This window comes from Microcaecilia unicolor, chromosome 11 (assembly GCF_901765095.1).
Source record: "Microcaecilia unicolor chromosome 11, aMicUni1.1, whole genome shotgun sequence".
Taxonomy (NCBI): domain Eukaryota; kingdom Metazoa; phylum Chordata; class Amphibia; order Gymnophiona; family Siphonopidae; genus Microcaecilia; species Microcaecilia unicolor.
Genome location: NC_044041.1, coordinates 201392991 through 201412013, shown reverse-complemented (window position 1 = coordinate 201412013; position 19023 = coordinate 201392991). Strand labels below are relative to the sequence as shown.

General features: G+C 44.4%; 1 protein-coding gene across 2 annotated transcripts in view; it reads right to left on the bottom strand.

Annotated features, from left to right (window-relative positions):
* Positions 1-14318, bottom strand: part of CSF3R (colony stimulating factor 3 receptor) — a 47024-nt gene extending 32706 nt beyond the window's left edge. The window contains exons 1-4 of one of the 2 annotated variants that reach the window (XM_030218487.1): positions 14261-14318; positions 4589-4673; positions 3748-4041; positions 2166-2289 (exon numbers count right to left, since the gene is read on the bottom strand). In XM_030218487.1, the coding sequence (XP_030074347.1) occupies positions 2166-2289; positions 3748-4041; positions 4589-4673; positions 14261-14287 (530 nt within the window). In that variant the 5' untranslated portion in view covers positions 14288-14318. Of the gene's footprint in view, positions 1-2165; positions 2290-3747; positions 4042-4588; positions 4674-10916; positions 10997-14260 lie in introns of those variants that run through there. The other variant, XM_030218488.1, reaches the window with a different exon arrangement.
* Between the last annotated feature and the right edge of the window lie 4705 nt (positions 14319-19023).

The window sequence follows — 19023 nt, the reverse complement described above, 5'->3', positions numbered from 1 at the left end:
CGAACGAACGAAGTTTAGCGAACTCGGAGGAGCAGGCGTGTGCCGCGGCACCCCCCCCCAGCGGCGTGCACCCGGAGGGGTGTCATTTCACCGGAGGGGGGGAGGTGTCATCTAGCGGGGGGGGGGGGGGGGGGGGCGCTGCACCCGGGGGGGGGGGGGGGCGCATCGGCGCTCCGCCCTGGGTGCCATCCAGGCCAGGAACGCCACTGGTTTGAAACCAGTGTAAGATGATGACAGATAAAGCTCAGCATGGGTGAATGCTGTTTACCAGGCCTAATTTTAAATATATAACTTATGTGCTGAACGTGTAAACGCTAAGCCAATTTTAGCCATAGAACTGCTGAAAATAGACGCAGAAGCTATTCATATATTCATTGCCTGCCAGTAAAAACATAAGCCCTGATTCTATATATGGTGCTCAAAATTGATCCAGTCCTGGGTTTACCCCAGTGCATGCTGGGACTTGTACTCTTGCTTTTCTTAGGGAATGCAATGGGGAAGTCAGAACTAGAAGTCTCTGCATGCAAGAGGTTAAAACCAGAACTAGATTAACCCTATCCTGCAAATCTGGATCTAGTTGGCAGCCTTAACCTGGCTTCAAAACATAGCCTACACCATGCAATGGATCCTTTCTAGATCATACATAAGTACATAAGTATTGCCACAATGGGACAGACCAAAGGTCCATCAAGCCCAGCATCCTGTTTCCAACAGTGGCCAATCCAGGTCACAAGTACCTGGCAGAAAAACAAAAATAGCAACATTCCATGTAGAACCCCAAAGAGTAGCAAGATTCTAGAATTCTAAAGAACAACAAGATTCCATGCAGAATTTCAAAGTGTAGCAACATTCCATCTAGAACCCCAAAGAGTAGCAAGATTCCATTCAGAATCCCAAGTACATAAGTACATAAGTGTTGCCATACTGGAACAGACTGAAGGTCCATCAAGCCCAGCATCCTGTTTCCAACAGTTGCCAATCCAGGTCGCAAGTACCTGGCAGAAACCCAAATAGTAGCAACATTCCATGTAGAACCCCAAAGAGTAGCAAGATTCTAGAATTCTAAAGAACAACAAGATTCCATGCAGAATTTCAAAGTGTAGCAACATTCCATGTAGAACCCCAAAGAGTAGCAAGATTCCATTCAGAATCCCAAGTACATAAGTACATAAGTATTGCCATACTGGGACAGACCAAAGGTCCATCAAGCCCAGCATCCTGTTTCCAACAGTGGCCAATCCAGGTCACAAATACCTGGCAAGATCCCAAAAAGTACTAAACGTTTTATGCTGCTTATCCCAGAAATAAGCAGTGTTTTTTTTTTTTTTAAATAATGGTCTATGGACTTTTCCTTTAGGAAGCCGTCCAAACCTTTTTTAAACCCTGCTAAGCTAACCACCTTTACCACATTCTCTGGCAATGAATTCCAGAGTTTAATTACACGTTGAGTGAAGAAAACATTTCTCAGATTCGTTTTAAATTTACTACTTTGTAGCTTCATCGCATGCCCTCTGGTCCTAGTATTTTTGGAAAGCGTGAACAGACGCTTCACATCTACCCGTTCAACTCCACTCATTATTTTATAGACCTCTATCATATCTCCCCTCAGCCACCTTTCCTTCAAGCTGAAGAGCCCTAGCCGCTTTAGCCATATTTCTTCTGACTCACACTAAAATTGAATTTTGCTCCTTAAGGGTTTTTTTTTTTTTTACTAAGCCATGGTAAATAGTGGCTTGTGGTAGTGTAGGCACGGGTTTTGGGCGCGCGCAGAAATATTTTCCAGCGTGCCTGTGAAAAAAAGCCCTCTTTTTATTCCCCCCAAAATGGACATGTGGCAAAATCAAAATTGCCACGCGTCCATTTTGGGTCGCTGACCTTACCGCCAGCCATAGACCTAGCGGTAAAGAATTTGTGCGGTAACGACCTACGCGCGCCAGAAAATAAAAAAAATATTTTGCGGACGCGCACCAAAAATGAAATTACTGCAAGAGGCACGCGGTAGTTGGGCTGTAAGTTCATTTTGGCGTGCATTGGGCACGCATAGACGCTTATGCGGCTTAGTAGAAGCTTCCCAAAAGTAGTAGAAGGGTTATCCTGGTCCAAATCCCTTCTGCCTCTTCAAAACACTGTTTCCTTCTAGGCATAATAGGTTTATAAGCTCTTACCTGTACCTCTCTAGAGTAACATTAGTTTCAATGTAGGTTTCTGGTCCTGGATCCCATGTGCAGGTTAAGCTCTCCTCTGTAAGGTTCATGAAGCAGCTTAAATTGCTGGGCTTTGAGGGCGGGTCTATGAAAAAGACAGACTGGATTTTAAGACTAGTCTGGATGATGTGTCCCCCCCCTTCCATTGTTAACAACATGTTTATGTTTACAGCTAGAATTGAAAACACATGCCATGAGGCATATTTTCAAAGCACTTTGGGAGGCTAAGTTCCATAGGTTTCTATGGAACTTTGGGAGGCTAAGTGCTTTGAAAATGAGCTTGTTTATAGCCCAAATTCTATATTAACAGAATATTTAAAACTGAATCAAGACATCTAGGGCTAAATTTGATATATGGCACTGTAAAAAAATACGCCTAGGTGTAGTCTATAAACCAGGGGCATAGCCAGACTTCGGTGGGAGGGGGGTCCAGAGCCCGAGGTGAGGGGGCACATTTTAGCCCCCCCCCAGCGCTGCCGACCCCCCCCACCATTTTTGACCCCCTCCAGCTGCCACCACCAACATTGGCCCCCCCCCGGCGCCAACCCTTTCAACCCTCCCCTTCCCGCTGCTACCAACCCTCCCCCGCCACTGCTGCCGCCGCTGTCACCGTCGGGTACCTTTGCTGGCGGGGGACCCCAACCCCCGCCAGCCGAAGTCCTCTTCTCCGGTGCGGCTGTGTTGCTGGCTGATGTACGTGCAGGACGTCAGACTCACAGAAACAGAACGAAGCCTTGCAGATCAGCAACGCGGCCACGCCGGAGAAGAGGACCTCGGCTGGCGGGGGTTGGGGTCCCCCACCAGCAAAGGTACCTGACGGCGGTTTGGAAGTGGGAGGGGGGGGGGGTCGAGAGGGTCATCGGCAGGAGGGCCAGGGCCAAATCTACGGGGGGCCATGCCCCCACGTAGCTACGCCCCTGCTATAAACTATGCCTAAACTTTAGGTGCAGTTTACAGAATACGCCTAGGGCCCGTCCACGTGACTAAATCTAGTTGAACTTGGTGCAAACGCCGGCAACTAAGTTAGGCGTAGAGCGGGTGTATTCTAATACGGCGCGCATAATTTTTAGAAACGCCCACAATCTGCCCATTCCATGCCCATGGTATTTCCCCCTTTTCAGCAGCACACGTTAGAATTTATGCACTCATATGCTTAGCAACTTGTGTGCATAAATTCCAATTAAAGCCAATTAGTTTCAATAATTGCTTGTTAATTGGCAATTATCGGTGCTGACTAGCTTGTTAAGAAATTTAAGTTACGCATGCAATACATGATATGACCTGAATTGCACAACGCAACTCTGGGGGGTGATCATTGAGCATGTTTGTCTTCTAAACACACCTGTGTTTGACAACTTCTGTCGTCCACATATTCCTATCTTCATAGCTGGCTTTTGTAGCTAAGAATTTTTCTGTTGTCGTAAGACACGCCTGTGGTGGTTGGGCTTGTCCTGTGCTGTACTGTACATAGCAGAGTAAGGAAGGTAGTGGAAGAAGAAAACGGAAAGAGTCGTTCAATGAACACTGCCTTGGATGGACTTACAGCCTGTACGAATCTCCACTCTGTCCATCAGCTGAGGTATCCCGGTCCCAGCGGCATAGCATGACAGCATTCCCCTGGTGCGATTGAAGCTGTGGAGAGTCACCCTGGATCCGATCCCCCAGCTACTGTTGTTCTGTTCAGTCTCTGGGAGGTATTCCTCATCGAGTTTCCATAGGATCTGGATCTCCTCTTCCAAGTCGATGCAGCTGTTTCGGACGGTGCAGGTGGCTGTGACTGGAGAGCCTACAGGGACTATGGGTGACTCTAGTGACACTTGAGCGCATGGCTGGACACCTGCAGGAGCAAAATCGAGCAGAGAGCAATGGAATCCATGCAGTCTAGGACTGAACACGGCTGAGCACAGCTGCGACAGGTCTCTTTCCCTGATGCATCCTGGGCTCCTAATACAGCAGATATTGTACCATGCGAACGTGTGGCTTAAAGAATGTGCAGCCAAAACTGTCCCCCTTGCAGGTGTGAATAGAATAGAGATACTACCCACCCTCAGTCCACTAAATTCACTAATGCTCTCACCTGTCCACCCTTAATTATTTTTTGTTCTTGAGATAGTCTAAATCCCTGGTTACTTACTGCACATGTATTAATTTGCTTCTTGGGCTTCTTGTAATTTGTGTTTATATTCTGTACATTATTATGGTTTATTCACTTTATTGTTTGTAAGCCACATTGAACTTGAGTTTACTTCGGCCTAATTTGGGGTATGAATAACATGAATAAATAAATGGCGAAGCGTGTTGATTGGATGAAAGTGCAAATAGGGAGGGGGAGAAGAGGGATTGTAGGCTGTCAGACAGGTTTTTTTTTTTTTTTTTTTTTTTACCTTTTAGAAGCAGAAACAGGAGCAGAGTCCCCAGCATCACATCCCTGGTCTTAAACAATGCCATGGTCCTGCTTTTCCAGGGTCCCTGGAATTCACAGAAAGAGTTCAGTGTTTATTTATTCAAGACATTTATGCTCCACATTATCCCAAGGTATTCTTGAGTTCAATGTGGCTGACAATTGAGATTAAGTAACATAGTAACATAGTAGATGACGGCAGAAAAAGACCTGCACGGTCCATCCAGTCTGCCCAACAAGATAACTCATATGTGCTACTTTTTGTGTATACCTGACCTTGATTTGTATCTGTGCTCTTCAGGGCACAGACCGTATAAGTCTGCCCAGCAGTATCCCTGCCTCCCACCACCGGCTCTGGCACAGACCGTATAAGTCTGCCCAGCACTATCCCTGCCTCCCACCACCGGCTCTGGCACAGACCGTATAAGTCTGCCCAGCTCTATCCTCGCCTCCCAACCAGCAGCCCCGCCTCCCAACCACCAGCTCTGGCACAGACTGTATAAGCCTGCCCAGCACTATCCCCGCCTCCCACCACCGGCTCTGGCACAGACCGTATAAGTCTGCCCAGCACTATCCTCACCTCCCAACCACCAGCCCTGCCTCCCAACCACCGGCTCTGGCACAGACCGTACAAGTCTGCCCAGCACTATCCCCGCCTCCCAACCACCGGCTCTGGCACAGACCGTACAAGTCTGCCCAGCACTATCCCCGCCTCCCAACCACCGGCTCTGGCACAGACCGTATAAGTCTGCCCAGCACTATCCTCACCTCCCAACCACCGGCTCTGGCACAGACCGTATAAGTCTGCCCAGCACTATCCCCGCCTCCCGATCTTGACTAAGCTCCTGAGGATCCATTCCTTCGGCACAGGATTCCTTTATGCTTATCCCACGCATGCTTGAATTCCGTTACCGTTTTCATTTCCACCACCTCCCGCGGGAGGGCATTCCAAGCATCCACCTCTCTCTCCGTGAAGAAATACTTCCTGACATCTTTCCTGAGTCTGCCCCCCTTCAACCTCATTTCATGTCCTTTCGTTCTACCGCCTTCCCATCTCCGGAAAAGGTTCGTTTGCGTATTAATACCTTTCAAATATTTGAACGCCTGTATCATATCACCCCTGTTCCTCCTTTCCTCCAATAAGTAGGCAATAATAATAAGTGTACAATAATCATCTTACAACACAGTCAATGTTTGAAGTATAGACAAATAAGAGAAGATACAGCATCCACTGTGGTATCCTTCGATCTCTGATAGCTACTTTGAGACTTCTTAGGAATGGAAAACAAAAATGAGGAGGTTATAATGTTATTATTAATCATTTCTATAGTGCTACTAGATGTAGTCAGTGCTGTACACAGTGGTGTAGGAAGGTGGGGGGGGGGGCAGTCCGCCCCGGGTACACTCGCTCGGGGGGGGGGGGGGGGTGCCGGCCCCTCTGGTTCCCTGCTCTCTCTGCCCCGGAAAAGGTTACTTCCTGTTCCGGGGCAGAGAGTGCAGGGAACCAGCGGGGCCAATGCAGCTCCGAGTGACGTGCACTCGGGGCGGATCGGCCCTCCCGCAGGTATGAATGCGGTCCGGGGGGGGGTTGCGCTCCGGGGGGGTGTGTGCCGCAGAGGGGGGGTGCGCTGCAGAGGGGGGGTGTCCGGTGCTGCACCCGGGGGGGGGGGGGTGCGCAGCAGCGACCCGCCCCGGGTGCCATTAGCCCTCGCTACGGCACTGGCTGTACACATTGTATGCAGGTACTTTTTCTATCTCTAGAGAGCTCACAATCTAAGTTTTTGTACCCGGGACAATGGAGGGTTAAGTGACTTGGCTGAGGTCACAAGGAGCTGTAGTGGGAATTGAGCCCAGGTTGCCTGGATCATAGACTGCTACACTAACCATTAGGTTAATGCCTTTACATCGCTCCGTGATGCGAACACACCTCAAATACTTTGTGCAATTCTGGTCCCCGCAGCTCAAAAAAGATATAGTGGAATTAGAAAAGGTACAGAGAAGGGCAACGAAAATGATAAAGGGGATGAGACGACTTCCCTTTGAGGAAAGGCTAAAGTGGCTAGGGCTCTTCAGCTTGGAGAAAAGATGGCTGATGAGAGATATGCAAGTAGAGTGGAACGGCTAGACGTGAATCGCTTGTTTACTTTTTCTAAAAATACTAGGACTAGGGGGCATACAATGAAGTTACAAAGTAGTACAGTAAATTTAAAACAAATCAGAGAAAATATTTCTTCACTCAACATGTAATTAAACTCTGGAATAGAGAGCTGCACGGCTTCCGTCCCCGCGGGATTCCCGCAGGGACGGAGGCAGTTCCTGCGGGGTTCCCGCGGGGATGGAAGCTGTTCTGCGGGGTTCCCGCGGGGACGGAGTCAGTTCCTGCGGGGTTCCCGCGGGGATGGAACCAGTTCTGTGGGCTTCCCGTGGAATTGTAAGCTCCACCTGCACCAGCCTCTCATCTACCGAATACCAATTTCTTTGAGTGCTGTCTCCTCCTCCTCCTCCTCTTTGCTTTAACAGCATAAATGTGGAAAGTCTTCCATTAAGGAGGTGGTAGAGTCACAAATGATGACGGAATTCAAAAAGGCGAGGGATGAACACAGAGGATCTCTAATTAGAAAATGGAAGTTATATAAAAGCTAACCTTAAATGGCTGCATGTGTGTGGATGTGTCAAGTGACGCTTAGATGGCGACTCTGGCTGTGATGAACTAGAGCTGATACCTGGCAGACTTGTATGTTCTGTGTCTCATACATGGCAATCTGGTTTAGGATGGGCTTGAAAGGGCTTAGACAGCAACTTCAGTGGCTGGAACATGAGGACAGTGCTGGACAGACTTTTATGGTCTGTGTCCCACAAATGAGAACATGAATAGGCTGGAGTGGGCTTCGATGGCAACTCCAGCAGTTGGAACATAAGGATGGGGCCAGATAGACTTCTGTGGTCTTTGTTCCAGAAACACGAAAGAAAGACCATAATCAAGTATATAATATCACACTCGTTGATTTAATGATGAATTGATCATGAGTGTGACTATTGGGCAGAGAGGATGGACCGTTCAGGTCTATTTGCTGTCACTTACTATGTTACTATTAATCCTCTTTGCTCCCAGGCTGGTGCACAGACCTCAGCTCTGACACAGGCACGAGAATCAGATGTCACCTGACCTACTGGCGCGTGCATGTGGCAACCTCTCAGCACACACTGCCAGTGAATCAGAGACAAATCTTACATGTGCGCACCAGAGTGTTCCAAGTTCCAACTTCCGTTCCTTCCTTGCCTACAGTGCTGTGGCTCAAATCCAGAGAAAGACTGAGGGAGCTGACTGGAACTTTCTTTTATGTACTATTAAATTCTTACGGGGATGGGTGGGGATGGTTTAAATTCTTGCGGGGACGGGTGGGGACGGGTTGGGATGGTTTAAATTTTTGCGGGGATGGGTGGGGATGGGTAAGATTCCAGTGGGGATGGGTGGGGACGGGTAAGATTCCAGCGGGGACGGGCGGGGATGGGTAAGATTTCTGTCCCCGTGCAACTCTCTACTCTGGAATTCATTGCCAGAGAATGTAGTAAAAGCAGTTAGCTTAGCAGGGTTTTAAAAAAAAGGTTTTGATAGCTTCCTAAAAGAAAAGTCCATAAGCCATTATTAAAATGGACTTGGTGAAAATATGCTGCTTATTTCTAGGATAAGCAGCATAAAATGAATTGTACTGTTTTGGAATCTTGCCAGTATGGCAATTTCTTATGTTCTTATGTAATAATGATCATTGTTCAGGGAACTTAGTCTTTGTGGGAAGAAATAAAAAGTCACTGAGGAACACGTTTTCACTGTTGTCTTTTTTTTTTTAAACACTATTTTCACATACAGAAAATGGTGACTCCTACTGAATGTTATAGTGGAAAGACATTGCTTTATTGTGGTAGCAGTAACCAAGAGCAAAGTATTCACAGGAGATCACAGTCTTTTTCCAAATAGTCAATATAATTAACATTGAAATGGCAGGTGGATTATTATTATTAACACCCCAACACCTCAAAGTACCAGGAAAATGCTGTTTACTTCATCTGACGTTAGCTGATGTAATCACTCAATTGTCCCTGCCATCTCCAATTGGGAACAATTAAATTGAGGGTTTAACAGGTACAAGGATTTAGCCAATCAGATTCCTTCTTACTGAAGGAAGGTTTAACACATATCAATATTTTTATAGGAAACGAGAAGGGGCATAATCGAACGCGAACACCCATCTCCATGGGCGTCTATCTCCGAGAACAGGTACGTGAAGGTGCGGGACAAACCGTATTTTGGAAAAAAATGGGCGGCCATCTTTTTTCTGATAATACAGTTTGTGCCAGCCAAATGCATCGGATTTGTGCAGATTTGAGCTGGGCGGTTTCGTTTTTCACCATAATGGAAACCGAAGGCGCCCAGCTCAAAAATGAACAAATCCAAGGCATTGGGTCGTGGGACACCAACCGGGCACCCTAGGGGGCACTTGTAACAATTAAAAAAAAAAGTTAACTACCTCTGAAGTCCATAGCTTCCTTCCTTTGGGTGCTGAGCCCCCCATATCCCCCCAAAACCCACTCCCCACAACTCTACACCATTATCATAGCACTTACGGCTGAAGGGGGGCACCTAGATGTGGGTACAGTGGGTTTTGGGGGCGGTTTGGAGGGCTCCCATTTACCAGCACAAGTGTAACAGGTAGGGGGGATGGGCCTGGGTCCACCTGGCTGAAGTCCACTGCACCCACTAACAACTGCTCCAGGGACCTGCATACTGCTGTGATGGAGCTGGGTATGACATTTGAGGCTGGCATACAGGCTGGAAATAAAAAGTTTTTAAAGTTGGGTTTTTTTGGGTGGGAGGGGGTTAGTGGCCACTGGGGGAGTCAGGGGTGGTCATCCCCGATTCCCTCCGGTGGTCAACTGGTCATTTAGGGCACTTTTTTGGGACTTGTTCGTGAAAAAAAGGGTCCAAAAAAAGTGAGCCAAATTCGCGCTAAAAAGCCTTTCTTTTTTCGATTATCGGCCGAGGACGGCCATCTCTCCTCGGCCGATAAACACGCCCCAGTCCCACCTTCACCACGGCTCTGACACGCCCCCGTCAACTTTGCCCGTTTCCGCGACAGATTGCAGTTGAAGACGCCCAAAATTGGCTTTCGATTATACCGATTTGGGCGGCCACGGGAGAAAGAAGCCCATCTCCTGATTTCGAAAATAAGGCTGAAAGGGTACCCTGTGGGAAGGTAGATGTGTTCAACCAGTAGAAAAACTTTCCTTTAGGATGAAAGCATACAATACAGCATGGAAAAGAAGTCAAAACCAATTTCTAGTTACGTTTATCAGCCATACACCAGAAGAATGAGGCACATTCCTTGAAACATGTTCACAAGTAGAATTAGTCCAATGAAAGGCTGGAGTCGTGGCTCATTTGTTCACCTTCATTTCTTCGTATCCTGTGAGCTAACGTGAGTAGGTGCACTGCTTTATTCTGGACAATTCTGGAAGGACTTAGTCCTCCACCAATACAAAGATATAATATAACGGACTTGGTCCTTTCTGGAAGGACTTAGTCCTCCACCAATACAAAGATATAATATAACGGACTTGGTCCTAACTGGAAGGACTTTGAGTCCTCCACCAATACAAAGATATAATATAACGGACTTGGTCCTTTCTGGAAGGACTTGGTCCTCCACCAATACAAAGATAATATAACAGACTTGGTCCTTTCTGGAAGGACTTAGTCCTCCACCAATACAAAGATAATATAACGGACTTGGTCCTAACTGGAAGGACTTGGTCCTCCACCAATACAAAGATAATATAACAGACTTGGTCCTTTCTGGAAGGACTTAGTCCTCCACCAATACAAAGATAATATAAAGGACTTGGTCCTTTCTGGAAGGACTTAGTCCTCCACCAATACAAAGATAATATAATGGACTTGGTCCTTTCTGGAAGGACTTAGTCCTCCACCAATACAAAGATAATATAAAGGACTTGGTCCTTACTGGAAGGACTTAGTCCTCCACCAATACAAAGATAATATAAAGGACTTGGGCCCTCCATTGATACAGATGCCGTAAAGGATTTGGGTTTTCACTGATACAAAGATAACAAAAAGGACTTCGTCCTCCACTGATACAAAGATAACATAACCAGAATTTTCAGGCTGAAAAAGGAAAAAGGCTCTTGGGATGACTTTCACATGCCATCAGCGTGTTTAGTCATCCGGACAAAGATCCCTGTTCTAAAATTCTGTTTCAGCTCTAAAATAAACTTTTAAGATTTCCAGTACCTACCCCATTCTAGCGACCCCGATCCTATTCCTGCATCTTGATTCTATGAACAGAAGTGTTTTAAGTGCACTGAACGTTTTCAGCCTCTGCTCCTTCTGAATGCAAGTGTCGTTAAGTCGCTGTGACATTCTTCGGCAGGATTGCAAGATACTTCCCAGAACTGTGTCTTACAGGAAGGACCAGACCACAGAGCTGTGCACGCACACCCCCACATCCCTGCATACAGAGACACTGCCACACACACACGTACACAGACATGTGTGCGGAGTTACAATCACACACTTCTACACACAAAGGCATGCGGTGTCACAGGTGCACTGCGTTATCATCAATATAAGATCAGGGACACGCTATCATTTGGAAATGACACTGAATGAAACATTTGACATTTGATGGGATGGAGCTCCTCTCGCATGAGGAAAGGCTAAAGAGGTTAGGGCTCCAGCTTGGAAAAGAGATGGCCGAGGGGAGATATGATTGAGATTTTACTAAAAAGGATAATAACCATCTCTCTCCTCTTCAATCAGTCCAAAATTCTGCTGCATGACTCATTTTCCGCCAGAGTCGCTATGCTCACATTAGCCCTCTCCTCAAGTCACTTCACTGGCTCCCTATCCGTTTCCCCTTTCAATTCAAACTTCTCTTACTGACCTATAAGTGTGTTCACTCTACCGCTCCCCAGTACCTCTCCACTCTTGTCTCTCCCTACGCCCCCCCCCTCGGGTACTTCGTTCTGTGGATAAATCTCTCTTGTCTGTCCCCGTCTCCTCTACTGCTAATTCCATCTCTGTTCCTTTTATCTCGCTGCACCTCACACCTGGAATAGACTTCCCGAGTCTGTACGTCTAGCCCTGTCTTTGGCTGTTTTCAAATCCAGGCTAAAAGTCCACCTCTTTAACGCTGCTTTTGACCCCTAACCACTACTCACTTGCCCTGTACCCTTTTATCCCCACCTCTTTAATTCCCTTACCTCTTAGTTGTTCTGTCTGTTTGCCTGTCCTATTTAGATTGTGAGCTCTTTGAGCAGGGACTGTCTTTTCGTGTATGGTGTACAGCGCTGCATATGCCTTGTAGCGCTATAGAAGTGATAAGTAGTAGTAGTAATGTAGAAGCCTGCCCTTGCAGATCAGCAACGCGACCGCGCAGGCTTCTGTTTCTATGAGTCTGACGTCCTGCACGTAGGACGTCAGACTCACAGAAACAGAAGCCTGCACGGCTGCGTTGCTGATCTGCAAGGGCAGGCTTCTAGATGGAATGTTGCTACCGGAGGAGTAGCCTAGTGGTTAGTGCAGTTGGGACATGGGATGTTGTTGCTATTTGAGATTCTGGAATGTTGCTACTATTTGAGATTCTACATGGAATGTTGCTACTATTGAGATTCTGTTGCTACTATTTGAGATTCTACATGGAATGTAGCTACTATTGGAGATTCTGTTGCTACTATTTGAGATTCTACATGGAATGTCGCTACTATTGGAGATTCTGTTGCTACTATTTGAGATTCTACATGGAATGTCGCTACTATTGGAGATTCTGTTGCTACTGTTTGAGATTCTACATGGAATGTCGCTACTATTGGAGATTCTGTTGCTACTATTTGAGATTCTACATGGAATGTCGCTACTATTGGAGATTCTGTTGCTACTATTTGAGATTCTACATGGAATGTTGCTACTATTGGAGATTCTGTTGCTACTATTTGAGATTCTACATGGAATGTTGCTATTCCACTAGCAACATTCCATTTTTACATTGTGAGCTCTTTGAGCAGGGACTGTCTTTTCATGTATGGTGTACAGCACTGCGTATGCCTTGTAGCGCTATAGAAGTGATAAGTAGTAGTAGTAACCTTATGATGAACACTCTTTCTGTATCCACATATATTACATTACATCCATAACATATTAGAGCTGTTAAAGATAACCTATCAGTGCATTGTAAGCCACTTTGAGCCTGCAAAACTGTGGGGAAAACGTGGGGTATAAATGTACAAATACATAAATAAATAAATAAATACAGTGCAATTTTTCTAAATCAGTTTTTTACTCCTTGTCTAAGAGTTCTTTATAAATATAGATGATGGATAAGTTTCTAAATAGCTTTAATCTTACTGAGTTGGCTCTCGACACACAAATATCAATCACCACAAAGAAAATGTTCCGCACCTTGTGGAAACTGAAGTGCATCGAAAACTAGTTCCCAAGGGAGGTATTTCATACACTAGTACAAATTCATGGTCCTCGCCCACGTTGACTACTACAACGGAATTTATGCTGGATGTAAGGAACAATCTCTTAAAACAAAACTACAAACAGAAGAACACTACTGCAAAAACTACGCTGGCTCCCAGTCAAAGCGCGGATATCCTTCAAGATACGCTCGCTCGCCTACAGAATAATATTCGGCCTGGCGCCAGAATACATGACAAACCTAACAGCACAATCTATTTACGACGCAAACAAAGCCGCCAGAACCTGTCTCACTCTGCACGTTCCCAAATGCCAAGGAAAAGTATACAAGTCCTCGTACTCAACCAACTTCACGTACATCTGTCCCAAGATATGGAACATATGACCAAAGGCCCTCAAATGCATGAAAGCGTTGCGAAAGCACATGAAAGCCCACTTCTTCAAACTATCTTTCCATGAGGACCCCGTGCAAACTGACAACCCTCAACGAATGACTGACCCATAAAGACAAACAATGATACCGGATGTTGAATCAGGAATCGAACCAGGATTACTCCAACACATAACAACTCTAGAAAACAATGTAGAACCCAAATAACCTGTAAGCCACATTGAAACGATTCCCAATTGGAAAACGTGGGGTACTAATGCAGAAATAAATAAGTAAACATCTCTTATGGAGAAATAAATAGGGTTACTACGACTGTATCCAATAGAAAGATTCTTAAATAGTTTTCTAGGAATAAGGATGTTTTCGTTCATGGTTTTCAGATTAATGTTTCCCCTGAGTGTTTCACCTCTAAAATTTAAATTTAGAGGCATTGTGGGCAATGTTATTTCTCCTTCCAGTTGGGGACCTTTGGGTAATACAGTTTGAGCACAGTTTCCTCTGGATTGCATTGTGGATGCTCTTTTCTTTCAAATTTGTTTCTGTCTCCTCGTAACAAAAACAAACAAACAAACAAACAAACAAAACCCTCAAAAACAAACAATCAAAAGTGCAACCCCTCCCAAAAGACAAACAGAAAAAGACAAAGAAAGCAGAAAGAACAACCCTGGAAGTTCTACGTATTGGTATCATGGTGCAGACTGACCATAGAATACAGTTTAAGAAGCCCTCACAAAACCCAGTCAGAAACTGAGATTATCTGCACTCACCTCAGCATAATTTGGTGCATCTTCCATAATGCATGGAGCCAGACTAGCCTGCTAAATTACATAGCAACAAAAAATGCAACTTCACTTCCCCTCTCTGTTAATGATCATCAAAACATTGTTGCACATCAACTCAACTGTTCCTATGTTGTTCCAGAGGAGAGCTGCGAAAGCCACGAAACTCAAAGCTCAAATAGCAGGAGATAGCTTGAGCAATAGAACAAGGCAGTGTCTAGCAGTAACCCTTAGGCAGTCCTGCTCCCAAGGAACCTTTCTTATCATTTCATGCACCGCACGTCAAATATTATGTTCAATTCTGGTCACCGCATCTCAAAAAAGATATAGTGGAATTAGAAAAGGTACAGAGAAGGGTGATGAAAATGATAAAGGGTATAGAACGACTTCCCTATGAGGAAAGGCTGAAGCATTTAGGGCTCTTAAGCTTCGAGAAAAGACAGGTGCGGGTAGATATGATAGAGGTCTATAAAATAATGAATGGAGTGGAACAGGTAGACATGAAGCGTCTGCTTACTCTTTCCAAAAATACTAGGACTAGGGGGCACACCACGAAGCTACAAATTTAAAACAAATCAGAGAAACTTTTTCTTCACTCAACGTGTAATTAAACTCTGGAATTCATTGCCAGAGAATGTGGTAAAGGTGGTTAGCTTATTGGGGTTTAAAAAAGGTTTGGGTGGCTTCCTAAAGAAAAAGTTCATAGATCAATATTAAAATGACTTGGGGAAAATCCACTGCTTATTTCTGGGATAAGCAGCATAAAATGTATTGAACTTTTTGGGGATCTTGCCAGGTATTTGTGACCTGGATTGGCCACTGTTGGAAACAGTTTACTGGGCTTGATGGACCTTTGATCTGTCCCAGTGTGGCAAATACTTATGTACTTATGAAAAGTAACTCGTACTTGAGCCAGGAGTAACAGACTCGTTCGCTTTGCATATTGATTTTTGTATTAGTAGTGGTTTTAGTAGACATAGCATGAGTCTGAAGTTTCATGGAGCTCACTTACTCTTGGCAAAGTGGCAAGGTTAAAATGTAAGGAAAAGGTGTATTCAATAACAAAGTAACATACATTATCTAAAGATGCTGTCATAGATAAACTTTGAAGACCACAGAGCAGATGTGGACAAACGGCCGTAAATCAAATTTTCATCAGGGTCTGCGTGGCTACCAGAGGTCTGTTTTGAGAGAACACCCACCTTCAAAGGCATTTCACAGGCTTCTTCCCCATAGTGACCTGGAACATTCAATTGTGCGTCGAAAACGCATTGGCGTTCAGAAAAGAAAAAACCCTTTGGTCTTACTTCATACCATTTATGTGGCCACACGTCAAAACATTGTTTCAGGGATGACTACCTTATGAGGAGAGGTTAAGAAGGCAAGGACTCTTTAGCCTGGAGAAAAGGCGGCTGAGGGGTGATATGATAGAGGTCTACAAAATTTTGAGTGGGGTAGAGCGGACAGATGTGAAGTGTTTGTTTACGCTTTCTAACAATAATAGAACCAGGGGATACAAGATGAAATTAGAATGTGGTTAGACTCTGGAACTCATTGTCAGAGAAGGTAGTGATGGCAGCTGGCCTTGCTGAGTTTAAAGGGGGTCTGGACAGATTCCTGAAGGAAAAGTCCATTGATCGTTATTAAACTTTGGGATTTTGCCAGGTTCTTGGGGCCTGGATTGGCTGCTGTCGGAGATGGAGTGCTGGGCTTGATGGACCTTTGGTCTTTTCCCAGTGTGGCAGTGCTTATGTACTTATGTAAAAACAAGTGGCCCAATTTCTGAAGCCACTCTACCCTTGACTGCACATTCCTGATCCATTTTGGTATGAACAGGACTAGGAAAGACGATAACATATAAATCTCACAGGGCAGTCCAATATGAGTTCAAAACCCGGAAAGGGGCAAAGGTCTCTCTCCTGAATGAAAATCACTTAGCAGCTCCACTGACAAAGTTTGATCGACCAATTGGAATGACTCATTTTTGCTTTGTCAAAGGTTGAAAGTTCAGCATGTGCTGCCGTATGCAAAAATTAATTTGCATGTATTATTTGGTTGTCCGCCCACATCTGCTGAGTGTAGGCTGCCTCCTGGCTTCATGTCCAGACCTTGTTTTACCCCAGTACATGCAGAATCTTGTAGGTTTGATCGTTCCATTGATTTCCATTACAAAATGTGGCTGGTCTCTGGGAAAAGGTGACTAAAGTATCAGAGCCAAAATGTTTGAGAATGGCCGATTTTCATGTTATGGAGCCAATGGCAAAACACACAAAATCAGGCCATGTGTTATTTTAATCACATCCTCATCATTGTATATTATATCTTGTCCTGTACATAAGTAATGCCACACTGGGAAAGGACCAAGGGTCCATCGAGCCCAGCATCCTGTCCATGACAGCGGCCAATCCAGGCCAAGGGCACCTGGCGAGCTTCCCAAACGTACAAACATTCTATACAATCAAGCCATTGTGACATCACTAATGAGGTTGGCTCTTATTGGTGGAATGAGCCACTATGACATCACAATAGGTTAAATCACTGCTCTATGTAATAAAAGTGAGCCAAGTAGAGGACATAAGTACATAAGTAATGCCACACTGGGAAAAGACCAAGGGTCCATCGAGCCCAGCATCCTGTCCACGACAGCGGCCAATCCAGGCCAAGGGCACCTGGCGAGCTTCCCAAACGTACAAACATTCTATACAATCAAGCCATTGTGACATCACTAATGAGGTTGGCTCTTATTGGTGGAATGAGCCACTATGACATCACAATAGGTTAAATCACTGCTCTATGTAATAAAAGTGAGCCAAGTAGAGGACATAAGTACATAAGTAATGCCACACTGGAAAAAGACCAAAGGTCCATCGAGCCCAGCATCCTGTCCACGACAGCGGCCAATCCAGGCCAAGGGCACCTGGCGAGCTTCCTAAACATAAGCCCTGATATCATTATGTTATGTTTATCTATTTATACACTCCTAATTCTACATGATATTCTTATGTATCTCTTTGTTATAGTTCTGAATTTCTTATTCCGTCAATATGATTGCTATGATATTATTATGCACCTTATCTGAATCTGTATTCTGAAATTCTTATTCCATTAATGTGAATGTTGTTGTAACATATTGTAAGCCACATTGAGCCTGCAAATAGGTGGGGAAATATAGGATACAAATGCAGCAAATAAACAAACAAACAAACAAACCAATAAGTAGGCTGAAAAAGTTATGTTTGAACCTATGTAAGGGGCCCTTTTACAAGGGCGCACTGAAAAATGGCCTGCGGTAGTGTAGATGCGTGTTTTGGGCGCACGCAGAATCATTCTTCAGCGCACTTGTAAAAAAATTGCCTTTTTAAAATTTTTGCCGAAAATGGATGTGCGGCACGTCCGTTTTCGGTCTGAGACCTTACTGCCAGCCATTGACCTAACGATTAAGTCTCCCGCAGTAACCGGACGCACACCAAAAATGAAATTACTGCAAGAGCCATGCGGTAGCCGGGCGGTAAATCCATATTGGCGTGTGTTGGGCATGCGTAGACACTTACGTGGTTTAGTAAAAGGGCCCCTAACTTTTTTATTTGTTCACGTAAAAGGATGGGGTACGGACTGTCGTATTACAAATTGTTCGTTGTAGTAGTATTTGCTTCAAGTCCCTGGCGCTGGCATTAAAAAGGACGGCAATCGAAAGCTTTCAGAGTTATAGATCCAGAATTCTGGAATAAACTTCCTGTAGATCTGAGGTTAGAAACGAACCTCATGGTATTTAGAAGAAAGTTAACACCCTTTTTGTTTCCCAGCTAACCTGAATAATCTTGATGCTAATGCTTATGTAAAATTTGTTTATGAAGGAATTTTTCTTTTTAGAAAAATATTTTCTGTTTTAATATTCTGTTGTTCTGTTTTATTATTTTTCCTTCTTTTACTGTTTTTTTTAATGGTTTTGTTAACCACTTTGAATGACTTTTTAGTTAGGAAAATGATATATAAATGTAAATAAATACAACTAAAACCTAATTTTTTTGTCCCTGTTGACTTTAGTTACTTTTCCCCCAGAGACGGTCACATATGTGAACTACAAATCCCTACATGCACTGGGGTTAAAACCAGCCCAAAGCTTAGCAAGGAGAAAACAAATATTTTTCCTCTCTACTGGGTTTCAAAAGAGTAGGCAAGAGGAAGAACGAGCCTTACAAAACTTATAGAGTTATTGAGCCATCGGGTGAGGCAAATGGGAAGCTCTCACACAACAAGTATTGTTGGAATCAGTTATTGTCTTCGGTAACAAAGAACGGCATTTTAGAAAGAACGTCTGCGTTGCTGGTGGTGTTAGTATTGTAGAACAGGATTTGCTAAATAAAAAGAAATCTAATCTAATCTAATTTATATACCGCACATATCCCAACAGAAGGATCCAGGCAGTTTACAATTCAAGAACCCAGGAAAAAAGTGAGGAATAACAAAAATACATCATATAAAATTAAAACATAAAATTAACCATAAAATTTGTAAAAATAAAAAAAAGATTTATTGCTGGGTAACAGAATTACAAATGGTAATGTGGTAAGTTGCATACATACATGATTACATACATGTAACATAACATACATGAACAGATCATGGTATAGATATGTATCATGTGCATATATATGTTAAGGAAGAATAAATTATGTTAATACATGAAAGTTCCTGAGTAAGAAATTGGGTTGTATCATACTTTAGGTCAAAATCTAAATAGGAAAGAAGGT